Raw genomic sequence first — 12,546 nt, 5'->3', positions numbered from 1 at the left:
GTGCAGTCGTTCCCTTTTAAAACTGTATGAATAACTCCGACAAGAAAATTTGTGTCTTCGGTCCACATTTTTGTGGGTTCAGCGAAGTGTTGCCACATTTTGTGGTCTGTACGAGTTTTTATCAAAACAGTTTAAAAAGCGAAAGTTAGCGAGGTTTTCCAGAATCGTTGTAATTGACTCTGGGGTCTTTTCTGTTACAATAAAAATGTGTCGGCACGGTTTCTTCGGCCTGTGGTTAAAAGCAAGCCGGGCTGGCGCCCCCCCGGTGGTGATTTTTTAACCCTGTGCTGCCTCAGTTCAGCCTCGCTGGCGCCTCCCTGTGGTACATCTAAGTCTCAACATGCGTCTGTTACACCGTTTCTTGACTGCACTTTACTTTTTCTTTTTTTTTTTCCGGTACAATATAAAAACTTGGGACAAATCTTTTCGTGTCAAAACCTCGGACCTCAGCTTCTATGTTTGAATGTTTTTAAAGCATAGAAAATCAAACATGTTGAAACGAAACGAAGTTGCATTACAAACTGGAATTAAGCAAATCTAAGATGAGTGAAATCCAGCGAGTGTCTCTTTTAAGGGAACAAACTCGGGATTGCTTCTCAGATTTTAAAGATGTTTTGAAATTGGATTCACAAATTTTTGAGTAAAAATTTGCTTGTTGGTAATTAAAATTTTGTCAAAAAAATGAAATGTTAAAATATTTTAACATTTGGACTTTAATCTCAATTTTTTGTTTTTACATGACAAATGTTTGAATACCTCATTTTCTGAATTTTGAATTCAAACTAAGATTTTTTATTTTTTTTCTAGATATTTTGACTTGCTTTCATCAGTCAAAACCTTTTTGAGCTTTTCAGTGAAATGTGAAAATTCAAACTAAAATATTTCCTCATGTTTTTCCTCTTCCTGTGATTCTGATGACTTTGGGATATTTTAGGCTGCAAACCCAGAAAAATCGAGTTTATTGCCAAAGTTTGATTCTCTGAAACTCCATCTGGTGATTCTTGTTCTCTAAAACTTTCTTCCTGTTGTTTGAAATGAGGAAGTATTTTACTTTGAAACAGGACGTCCTCATGTCCGTTTCATGCGAGTTCTTATCGGGTCTCCCGAGGTCAGAAAATGTTTACAGGAAGTACAAAGTAAAATATTTTTTAAAAAGGCCATTTCCTGCTGTTTTTGTATGGAAGCACTTTTGTCTGAATTGTTTTTTTGTTTGTTTTCTACAATGGGAGAGTTGCGGTGGTAACATTGCCCTCTAATGGTGCTCCGAGGTTCTGCGCTCAGTTTGATCTCTCCGATACTAACTTTGTTCTCGTTCGAAAACCTGTCGCGTCCAAACAGCTGCCACCAGAATCTGTCGTAAGTCATTAATGCTGATTTATTTTAGTTTTCTTTTTGTTAAATATAAAGTGAGTGAACTTTGACCTGACTCTTGTGTCATCATTTCTGCTTTCACTAGAACAAAAAACAAACTTCTGTGGTCACATTAAAGCTGAATTGAATTGAAAATACTTCAATAAGCCCAGGAATCTTAGATTCCTGCATTTAGATATTTTGTTAATATAAAACTTTAGTGTGTTTTTTTTTTTCAATTCTCTTCCTTAAGTGACTAAATTGACTAAAGGCTCTTTTTATCTCTATACTTCAGTTATATACTTTTTTCAACTTCATTCTCTGGTCTCCTTTTAGTTGTGACTTTAAAACATTAAATTACACAATATGCCTATGTTTCTAATGATGCAGAATCTTTCAATTAAAAAAAGAATGAGCTTCATATAAAAAGACGTTATTCTTATTTCACTGCTGTTTTTTGACTTTTGATTTATTTCCCACAGTTTACATTTTATTCTTGACCTAGCTTTATTTATTCCTTTATGTCTTATCAAACTTTATTTCTAACTTAACTGTCAAAGTTTCATTGCTATTTTCTTTTTTTTTTTCCCGAAATAATTGAAAGTACTTACAATACATGCACAATCAGACTGACTTGTGAAGACAAAGTTAAATTGAGTTTGTGTTTGAGTTGTGGCGACGTCACCTTTTGAAACTAAAACTGTCCTCAGTCACTTACTTTATTTTGTCTGATTTGTTGATGGATTAAGACAGATTTCCAAATATAGTCATTAAGATGTTGTATTTATTTTGTGGGGATGTGATTGTGAATTTAGCGTATGTATTACAATTTTCTGCATGTGAACTATCCCTTTCGATTTCGCTTTAACGTAATAACCAAATACAGCCGCACTCTGATTCGTGCTCACTGGCCCCTCCCCCAACCTGCTATCTCACCGGTCTGACTTTACTGTTTCTAATTAAACTTCGCTGTGATTTAAACATTTTATGCTATTTATCAGAACAATGAGACTAAATAATTGAAAGTTGTGTCACGTTTGTCTGTCTGCGCGTCTATGTCAACTATTACGGGAACGTTCGAGCCCCGCTCCTTGCCTTTCCCTGAATGTGATTGGTCAATGATCCGTCACATGAGAAGCAGAGTGCGGAAGCAGAGAGCTCGACTGCGGAGAGAAGGTGAGGAAATAAACAACACCAAAAAAAATCAGCCGATTACAAACAAACAGACGGCATAACACCGGAGCAGCTACCGAGAGGCGGTAGGAGAACGAGGGGGGAGAATCGAGGAGGAGCGGAGAGTAGGAGCAGTGAGGAGGTCCGGGCCGGAGAGAAGCGTCGAGGTACCGCGACTCCAAACAGCTCGAACAGCTCCGCGTTCAAACCAACAAACAAACCAGAGACAAACAACCGGTGAGGGAATCGACACTTTAACACAAACTGCTCCGTCATTCAGACGTCATTCTGTGTGTTTTTTCGGGGCCTAAAACACGGGAATTTCCCCACACTGATGTGACGTCACCACGTAAACATTGACGTAGAGTTCTGATAATTTACTTTTATATTTATTTATTTGACCTGTTCAAATTTCAAACTGAGTTATTTTATTATTTTGTTCATTATGTATCATTTAAAGCTCAAATTCTAATATATTTAGCTTTTATGTTTTGCTGAGTTGGTGGTGGATTCACAGTGACTAACTGTTATTAATCAGCGAGCTGTGAAGTTTTGGGGCCTGAACTATGACCCGTGATAAACATATCCAGGATCTCTTTCTGTTTCCTGGGTTGACTTAGCCTGACATGCGAGGTTCAGATTAGCGGCAATATGAAGCCTGTTATCAACTTGTTAGACCAACCCAGTGTTTTTTCTTTAGGATCAGTGCGAGTTCACATGAAAGGGGCGGAGTTTGCAGCGTCTGACCAATCACACACACGGAGAGATCCTGCAGTGCAGTTTACGGATTACTGAATTATTAGCAAATTATTCTCTGAGAATATGAAGAATTAAAACACATCGACCAGACTAAAAGCAATGCTGTTGCAGTGTCCAAGGTCAGACCATCCCAAACTTTCCCAAGATTATACGGTATTAATTCATCTGACATTATAAACGTAAGGCACTCTGATCACTCAATTTCACTTTATTACAGCAGAGACGTGTCGAACAGAACTTCCTTAGTGCTCTTCTTTTATTTTATATTTTCCATCCTGTTGTTTTGAGGCTGAGTTTCCTAACGGGTGAGTGAGTTTTGTGTTGGAATATTAGTTCATCACCGCAACGGCAGGAGCAGTTCTGCGTTCCATAAATTCATGTTTCTGCAGTTCTGTCAGCGTGGCCAGTATTATTTACCTCCTCATTACAGATCAACCCTCGTGGAGCTAAACAGACTTACAGACTTGGAATAAGTCAAGAAAACAACAAAAACATCCTCCAAAGCCTCAGGGACCAGGATTTATTCTATTATGTCAAAAAGATCGCTGTAGATACTTTCTCATCTCCTCCCCCTGAGCCCGCGCACCAATCAGGATCATATAAGGATGGGAACGTCGTCTCATGGAGAGCATAACTCTGTGTGTGTGTGTGTGTCTGTGTGTGTCTGTGTGTGCAGGGTCCCGTTGCTGCCGTCACGATGCAGAGCACCTCTAACTACCTGTGGCTGATCTCAGACCTGCTGGGTCAGGGAGCGACGGCCAACGTTTACCGAGGACGGCACAAAGTACCCGCCTCAGTTTTAAACTTCTTTCTGCATGTTAAAGAGAAATAAGTCGGCGCGGTTCCAGAGTTTTTCTCTTGAGCTTTTTCGCCGCTGTGTCTCCGTAGAAAACCGGCGATCTGTACGCAGTCAAAGTCTTCAACAACCTGAGCTTCCTGCGGCCGCTCGATGTCCAGATGAGAGAGTTTGAAGTTCTGAAGAAGCTGAACCACAAGAACATCGTGAAGCTGTTTGCTGTGGAGGAGGAGGTGAGCGAGCGCTCCGCGAGGCTCCGCCCCTCCCTCTGAGCCAGCAAACTCTGACATCAGTGTCTCTGTTCAGTCCAACACACGTCACAAGGTGCTGGTGATGGAGTACTGCCCCTGTGGGAGTCTCTACACCGTCTTAGAGGAGTCGTCCAACGCGTACGGACTCCCCGAGGATGAGTTCCTCATCGTCCTGCACGATGTCGGTGAGTCTCCACCCGTCTCCCTGGAAACCTCCCAGTCTGAGTTAGTCCGAGTTCATGTGTTCCAGCTTTCTGATTGGCTCCCGCAGTGGCTGGTATGAACCACCTGAGAGAGTACGGCATCGTCCACCGAGACATCAAACCGGGGAACATCATGAGGGTGATCGGCGAAGACGGGCGCTCCGTCTACAAGCTGACCGACTTCGGAGCCGCCCGAGAGCTGGAGGACGACGAGCAGTTTGTATCACTGTACGGCACCGAGGAGTACCTGGTGAGCAAAATAAACATACAGGTACCTGTCTGTAAAGTGTACCTGGTGTGCAAAATAAATACACCCAGTGAGAAAAACAAACATTCCCTTTTACAACATGCTGCAGGTGAGCAAAACAAACACATCTGGTGAAAAAAACAAACATACTGGTCTGTAAAGTGTACCAGGTGTGCAGAACACAGGCTCACTAACATTTACAAAACCATTCTGGTGAGCAATACAAACGTACTTGGTAATGATGACGAATGCGCCCAGTGGAAGAAGAAATGTTCCTGGTGAAGAAAACAAACGCACCTTTGCATAACGATTGTACGTGCTGGTATGACAAACACACCCATGGAAAAAAATACACCTGGTACAAAAGAGCTAATATGACACACCTGACTGACGTCCTAATGCTAAGTCCTCCTCCTCCTCCTCCTCCTCCTCCTCCTCCTCCTCCTCCTCCTCCTCCTCCACCTCCTCCTCCTCCTCATGGTGCAGCACCCCGACATGTACGAGCGAGCTGTGTTGAGGAAAGACCACCAGAAGAAGTACGGTGCCACGGTGGACTTGTGGAGCATCGGCGTCACTTTTTACCATGCTGCCACCGGCAGCCTCCCCTTCAGGCCGTTCGAGGGACCGCGCAGGAACAAGGAAGTGATGTAAGAAGGCGACGTGACGTAGATGTGACGTAGACGTGATGTTGACGTGATGTAGACGTGATGTAGACGTGCTGCCTCGCTCACCTTCGCTGTGTTTCAGGTATAAGATCATCACGGAGAAGCCGTCAGGGACAATCTCTGGTCACCAGAAGTGTGAGAACGGGAAAATCGAGTGGAGCACAGAGATGCCCGTATCCTGCAGTCTGTCCAAGTATTGAACACACACACACACACACACACACACACACACACACACACACACACACACACACACACACACACACACACACACACACACACACACACACACACACACAGAAATATCCACAATCCTTACTTCTATGATTTAAATTGTTGTCATTTTTGACATACTGGTGGTGCATCGGGTTAGGTCTTGTGTGGGAAACCTGGGTTTGATAACCATCTGTGGCAGGAAGATTGATAATAACCATAAAAACCAGACGCATGTATTGTGCAAGTCATTGCTGTAAAGACGCTTGTGAAAATATAGCAGACAAATTAGGCTTAGGAGTTCCTCAGAGGTCGACTCTGGGCCCTCTTTAATATTTATCTTACTGTATATACAAACAAATGTGGGCTCACCATCTTCTCCTGTGGTGGTTTTCTGTGTTCTTGGAGCTGCTCTGTTGGTGTTCATTAGGTCAACGTTTTCATAACCTAAACACTTTAGGAGTTTCTGTTCAGCTTTTGGATGTTCTTCTCTTTTTCTGTTTTTGAATATTAATGTTTTATACTGATAAGACATGTTGTGCAGTTAATTTGGAGTTCCTCAGGGATGAACTCTGGGTCCCCTGCATATTTTAGTTTGAAACAAATCGATGATTTTCATTATTTTCTTGTCTTTATGTTGGTCAGTGGTTCCATCGTTACACTTTCACACGACTGTGTTCCTTCTGCTTCTGACAGCAGAAACTTTAAAAAGAATCAATATTGTGAAATTTCTTTTCTTGTAGAGTTTCAGTCTTACAGTAATACACATATATGGAGTTCACATCGAGCCTTATGTTACACCCACTTTTATATTAGTACAGAATCATAGGTATTAAACTGGAGTATCGTCCTTCTGCTCAGCAAGATCAAAACTTTCTTAGAAAATTTGGCTCTTTTTTTTTTTTTCTTGGTAAACTGTAGTTCTGGAGTTCCTCAGGGATCAACTTTGGGTCATCGTCAGCTTTTCTTTCACCAAACTAGCTTCTCGATCATTTGCTAAATCTACAGCTGAAGTAGATTGTTTGATTAGTGATGGTGATAAATGTTTTAAGTTACACATATATGTAACTTTCTTTATTTAAAAAAAAAAATCCCAACATACCCTCAAATATTTACAGTGATGATAAATGTTGCCGACATCTGTATTGTAATACCATTTTTTTTTTTTGCAGTTAGTCGTATGGCACTAGAACAGGAAATTTGACTGGTTGAAGATGCGTCCAAAATAAAATAACATTAAACAACCTAACTGTTAGAGCTCCACATCGCCCCCTAATGCACAGAGGCGGCATTGCTTTAATGTGATACATTGATTGTTTCATGAATCACTTCAAAGCTGTAAATTAGTTCTGAAAGATTAGAATCTTCCTCCGAGCTGCCGTCCCTCCTCTGATGTGGTCTGTGCCGGTCTCAGGGGTCTGCAGAGCCTCCTGACTCCGGTCCTCGCCAACATCCTGGAGGCGGATCAGGAGAAGTGTTGGGGCTTCGATCAGTTCTTCGCTGAGACCAACGACATTCTGCACCGGACCGTGGTCTACGTGTTCAGCCTGCAGCAGGCCACGCTGCACCACGTCTACATCCACGAGTACAACACGTAAGCTCCGCCCCCCCCTTCCCTCGGCCCATCAATTGGCCACCCGATTGGACCGTCTGTGTCATGACTGTTGTCCTCGGCGTGTCCACAGTGCGGCGCTATTCCAGGAGCTGCTGTGCCGCCGGAGCAGCATCCCGCTGCACAACCAGGAGCTGCTGTACGAGGGCCGCCGCCTCGTGCTCGACCCCAACCGCCAGGCCAAGACCTTCCCCAAGACCTCCAGAGACAACCCCATCATGCTGGTCAGCCGCGAGTCCGTGGCCACCGTCGGCCTCATCTTTGAAGACCGTACGAGATCTCCTCGGCGCCACAAACACTTCCCCTCGAGAGTTTTCTAAAAGCTCAAACTGAGTTTGCTGTGTTTGTGCTCCCACAGCCAGTCCTCCTAAAGTGCAGCCTCGGTACGACCTTGACCTGGACGCCAGCTACGCAAAGGTAACCCCGCCTACACTAGACCGCCAGGAACTGATGGAGCAGAAAACACACTATCTTCAGTTTCCATGGTGACGCATTGCCGGCTGTTCTCTGGTTGTTGTCAGACGTTTGCAGGAGACGTCGGACATTTGTGGAAGACGTCGGAGTCTCTGCTGGTTTATCAGGAACTGGTGCGGAAAGGAGTCCGAGGGCTGATGTGAGTCACAACGTTTCAGTGGGGATGAAGTGGAGGGGGGGTGTCCCTGATTTGAGTGACAGTTCCTCCAACCTTAGTAAAGGGGGTGGGGCTTAGGAATTCAAACAGCTCTATTGGCTGCAGAATCCGATTTGGCGCCTGTTGACAGAAGCCAATGTGAAATAACTGAATTAATTAGTTTTTCCATGAAAATCTGTTCAAAGTTTGATTTTTGGGATAAAAAAATATGCAATTAGTGTTTCAACAAGAATGCTTAATGCAATCTTTATTATTCTATTCATGAAAAACACTAAAAGATTCATGTTTTTGAACAGATACCAGACTAGAAAAAGATTTTCATTGGATACAAATCAACATCGTTTCATGACTTTGAATAGAAAATACATAAAGTCTTCAGTTCATAAATTTTTTTAAAAATTGAAATTAGTAAGATTTGTGGTGGTCAAACTTTTCTCTGTGTAAAAATTTGCTGACGTGAATCTGATACAGTGTCGTTTTTGGAAGAAGTTGCAAGGAGACGCTGTGATATGTAGTTTTCTTTCACGTGATAAGCTGAACGTGTGTGTGTGTGTGTGTTTCCTGTTCGGTGGCAGCGAGCTGATGAAAGAGGACTACAGCGAGATCCTCCACAAGAAGTCTGAAGTCTTCCACCTCTGTAACTTCTGCACGCAGCTGCTGGAGAAGACCGAACAGCTGTGAGGAACACCGGTCTGATCCCCTCCACTCAGAGGGCGGGGCGGCTGAGGACTCACTCTGTGTGTGTGTGTGTGTGTGTGTGTGTGTGTGTGTGTGTGTGTGTGTGTGTGTGTGTGTGTGTGTGTGTGTGTGTGTGTGTGTGTGTGTGTGTGTGTGTGTGTGTGTGTGTGTGTGTGTGTGTGTGTGTGTGTGTGTGTGTGTGTGTGTGTGTGTGTGTGTGTGTGTGTGTGTGTGTGTGTGTGTGTGTGTGTGTGTGTGTGTGTGTGTGTGTGTGTACAGGCTGGAAGTGCTGATGCAGGCCAACATGCTGTCGTCCGAATACGACGAGATCTCCGACATGCACAAGAAAGTCCTGAGAGTGAGTCGTCGTTCACTCAGGAAACCTGCAAATGCAAGACAACACGCCTTAAATGACTTGCGTGAAACTTGTGATTTTAACGTAACTTGACATTAAAAAGAGAATTTTAGGAGTTGATCACAATAAAAACAAACAGCAAACCACGTGGCCACACACTGGGGAGCCCTCCGTTAAAACAATGTGGAAGCTTAACCAACAATTTGTGTTTCTAACGTCTGCAAAATCAAAAATGTCTGCAACTTTAAAATGAAAACTGAAGAAAATTCCTGATTTCAACGTTAAAACTTAAAAAGTCATGTGTGAGTTTCAACATAACCGAACAGGCAGCTTGTGCTTCAGATATATGAGGACACGCCCACTCTCAGACACACAGGGCAGCTTCCCGCTCTGCTTTAGAAACACAAAGTGTTTTATTCTTTCTCTGACAGACAAAAGCTTATCCTTGTCTGCTCAAGCCTGAGACGTCCTCCAGGGCGTCCTGGACCGTGGGTTTGCATGTCAGTATACTGTGTGTGTGCTCATGAGCGCCCCCTGGCTGTGTCTAGATCTCGGGCTCTCTGGATCCAATTGAACGGACATCTCAGGACATCAAAAGCAAGTTTCTGCCCGGAGGCCTGCTGACCGACGGCTGGACGCAACAAGTGGGGACACACCCCGAGGACAGGAAGTAAGGACCTGTGCGTGCGTGCGTGCGTGCGTGTGTGTGTGTGTGTGTGTGTGTGTGTGTTTGTGTCAAAGTGTGACTCTCTTGTATATTTGTGTATCAGTGTGGAGAAGATCAAAGTGCTGCTGGACGCCATCACGACGATCTACCAACAGTTCAAGAAGGACAAAGCTGAGAGACGTGAGTAACAATCCAACTTCAGGGGAACCAACGTCAACCCGACTTCATTCACAACCTGCGTGTGTGTGTTTTTTTTTCAGGTCTACCGTACAACGAGGAGCAGATCCACAAGTTTGATAAGTAAGTTCTTGTTTGTTCCACTAGAGGTCCTCGTTTTTTTGTCTTTGATGGTCTCTGATGGGCTTTGTGGTGCTGGTTCCTCTCACAGACAGAAGCTGGTCCTCCATGCCAGTAAAGCCCGCTCTCTGTTCACTGAGGAGTGCGCCATGAAGTACCGACTCTTCATCTCCAAGAGCGAGGAGTGGATGAGGTGAGTCGCAGTGGTGCATCATGGGACATGTCGTCCGGGAACATAGACATCAACCACACGCTGGCTCACGTGACATCGTAAATCCTCCCGGCCGTAACGTTAAGATTTATTGTGTGCAACCTGAAACGAAGACCTCTTAAAGTCACAGTGCAGTGGGTTCTGATTGGTTGACACTTTGGCTTGTCTGTGGTTGCCATGGCGACAGAGAAGTGTCCCGTTAAAGTGGCGCCTTGTGTTTTGTTTTTTTTCTGCTCTCAGGAAGGTTCATCACGTGAGGAAGCAGCTGCTCAGCGTGTCGGGCCAGCTGATTGGCATCGAGAAGGAGGTCAGCATGCTGATGGAGCGAGCCATCAAGGTAAACAAACAAACAAGTCGTCTCAAATTACGCATGATCTCAGTGTGTAACGTTGGCTTCGTGTTGGATGTTTCAGCTCCAGGAGCAGCTCCCTCAGAAGGTTCTCCCCGTGGTGTCCAGTGGGATGAAGCCTCAGGCCTACCTCAGCCAGAACACACTGGTGGAGATGACTCTGGGGTAAAACACTCATCACCCTCATCATCAGCATCAGCGTCATCATGGTTGATGTAACCGTGTGTGTTTTATTGCAGGATGAAGAAGCTGAAGGAGGAGATGGAGGGCGTTGTCAAAGAACTTGCAGAGAACAACCACTTCTTAGAGAGGTCACGCATTACCTTCATCTGAAGTTACATCAGTTAGTGGGAGGAAGATGCTCTATAATCTGGATGTTAGTGGGGGAAGATGCTCTGTAATCTGGATGTTCGCAGAAAGAAACAGATTTATAAACTAACGTTGTGAAGAAGCAGCAACACAACACAAAGATTACATCAAACTCATCACTTACGATACAATTTGTTATATTAAGTTACTCTCTGACTTGTAATCCATTACTCTACTGATGACGCCACACAGAGCCGTCTGATTGGTCGATGTTTGTCCTGCAGGTTCGGGACTCTGACGCTGGACGGTGGCCTGAGAGGATGAACGTGGTGAAAATGTTGTTTTTTTTTCTTCTTTTTTGTAAAATCCGCGCTGTGACCAAGAGGAAGATTTCTGTAACCGCAAAGCAACCGGACGAGCTCGACTGCCTGGAACATTTCTCCTCCTCCTGCGATCGCTGAGCGGACACCTTCATCTGAACCACTGTTCACCGTCATCTGCTGCTGAAGCCTCTTCAGACATCCACCCGCCTCCAAAGAGCCAAACAAACGTCCCCAAAGAACCAATATGGTCAATTTTAAAACATTGTTTATCAACATGACTCCTCCGATTCATTCAAACTGAAACGCTGGAAGTCAAAAGTGCAATCTGATTAAATTGAACTCTAAATTTTCATTGTACACCCAACAGGCTTACAGCTGATGTGCTGTAATACTATTTTGGACCACTAGGTGGTGCCGTGAGTCACTGTCCAGTCTGTCCCCCGGTGGACAGAAGAGGAACTGAAAGCTGCCGATACAATTGAAAGTGTTAGCTGGGATTTAGTGGAGATAAGGTTTATTACAGTTAAGTTAAGGGACTTTTCTTTTATTAAATGTGAGTAGAGGTTATTTTGCTTCCTGCTTGATTTTATTATATACGTCAAATACTCCATATGTACAGAAAAAAAGTTCCTTTTGCATAAAGACAAACATGTTGAAGGGGTTAACGAGTCCGTTAAAGTGACTTTTATTTCAAAGGGGTTTTTTTTTCCCTCTTCATTCTATTGAATAAGATCGTCAAAGTTCTCGTGTTTATTTATCGTGCATCAGTTATGTAATCAACAAACTACTCGACGTTACCATGGAAAGGCTTGTTTTTGTCAATAAACAACATTGAGGAAAACCTGTAAATAAGCAAATAAACACAAGAGAAACTTACTGAATGTTTCGTCTGTCAGTCCCACCGATGTTACATTTCAGCTGGTTAACAAACGTTTCACTAACGTGGTTATAATAATCACTAGGGTTTTCAATTATGACAATAAAGAGAAATGAACAGTTAAGTTACCAACATGTTAGACCGTGTGATTTAACAAGATAATCAATGTATCACTAACCTGGTTAACCAACATCTAACATTTGTGTTTTTAAGGTTTGAATCTTTTCAGAGAAACCTTTTTTTAACTTTTGCTCAGTTTTATGGTTTAATTCTCTTTAATTTTCTTGTTTTGTGTCACAAACTGAGAAAAACAGTTGGAACTTTTTCATGTTTTCAAATGTTTGATTTGTTTCTGGTATAAAACGAGAATATTTTAACTTTATGAACAAAAATCCCAGAAAAGATTTCACCATCAGTGTCACGTCTTCAAGAAGTCTTTGATTTTTTTTGTGGATTACTTTTTCTTCAATTCATTGTTTTTTGTCTCAATGTCATTTTGTCAACACAATTTTTTTTTTTTTTATACTTTTCCCGACAATTTTCAGAGGTCCTCTTTTACTCCTCTCCCTCTCTTCTCGTT

At 43.2% G+C, this 12,546-nt stretch overlaps 1 protein-coding gene across 2 annotated transcripts; it reads left to right on the top strand.

Annotated features, from left to right (window-relative positions):
* The first annotated feature begins 2,459 nt into the window (after nucleotides 1–2,459).
* On the top strand, nucleotides 2,460–11,965 carry tbk1 (TANK-binding kinase 1). Of its 2 annotated transcripts, none has more exons than XM_080492099.1 (21): nucleotides 2,460–2,760; nucleotides 3,959–4,066; nucleotides 4,171–4,311; nucleotides 4,385–4,514; nucleotides 4,601–4,782; nucleotides 5,266–5,426; nucleotides 5,527–5,637; nucleotides 7,072–7,251; nucleotides 7,343–7,539; nucleotides 7,628–7,686; nucleotides 7,791–7,882; nucleotides 8,476–8,577; nucleotides 8,858–8,936; nucleotides 9,482–9,603; nucleotides 9,704–9,780; nucleotides 9,861–9,900; nucleotides 9,989–10,090; nucleotides 10,349–10,445; nucleotides 10,522–10,622; nucleotides 10,697–10,768; nucleotides 11,051–11,965. In XM_080492099.1, the coding sequence occupies exons 2-21, from the start codon at nucleotides 3,980–3,982 to the stop codon at nucleotides 11,088–11,090; spliced, it is 2,172 nt and encodes a 723-aa protein (XP_080348225.1). In that variant the 5' UTR covers nucleotides 2,460–2,760; nucleotides 3,959–3,979; the 3' UTR covers nucleotides 11,091–11,965. The 2 variants fall into 2 exon arrangements, with proteins under 2 accessions (XP_080348225.1, XP_080348226.1); XM_080492100.1 differs by having other exon boundaries at nucleotides 2,485–2,526.
* The last annotated feature ends 581 nt before the right edge of the window (nucleotides 11,966–12,546 follow it).

This window comes from Lipophrys pholis (assembly GCF_963383615.2).
Source record: "Lipophrys pholis genome assembly, chromosome: 22".
In the NCBI taxonomy this organism is placed as follows: Eukaryota; Metazoa; Chordata; class Actinopteri; order Blenniiformes; family Blenniidae; genus Lipophrys; species Lipophrys pholis.
Note: the sequence above shows the minus strand (reverse complement) of the source record. Positions and strands in the feature narration are given on the sequence as shown.

Bases quoted from the DNA above. Each gene is read 5' to 3' on its own strand.
- tbk1 (XM_080492099.1), top strand. From the start codon at position 3,980: ATGCAGAGCACCTCTAACTACCTGTGGCTGATCTCAGACCTGCTGGGT. The intron at 7,687-7,790 runs GTAACCCCGCCT...GGTTGTTGTCAG, and splicing joins TGGACGCCAGCTACGCAAAG to ACGTTTGCAGGAGACGTCGG. The intron at 7,883-8,475 runs GTGAGTCACAAC...GTTCGGTGGCAG, and splicing joins AAAGGAGTCCGAGGGCTGAT to CGAGCTGATGAAAGAGGACT.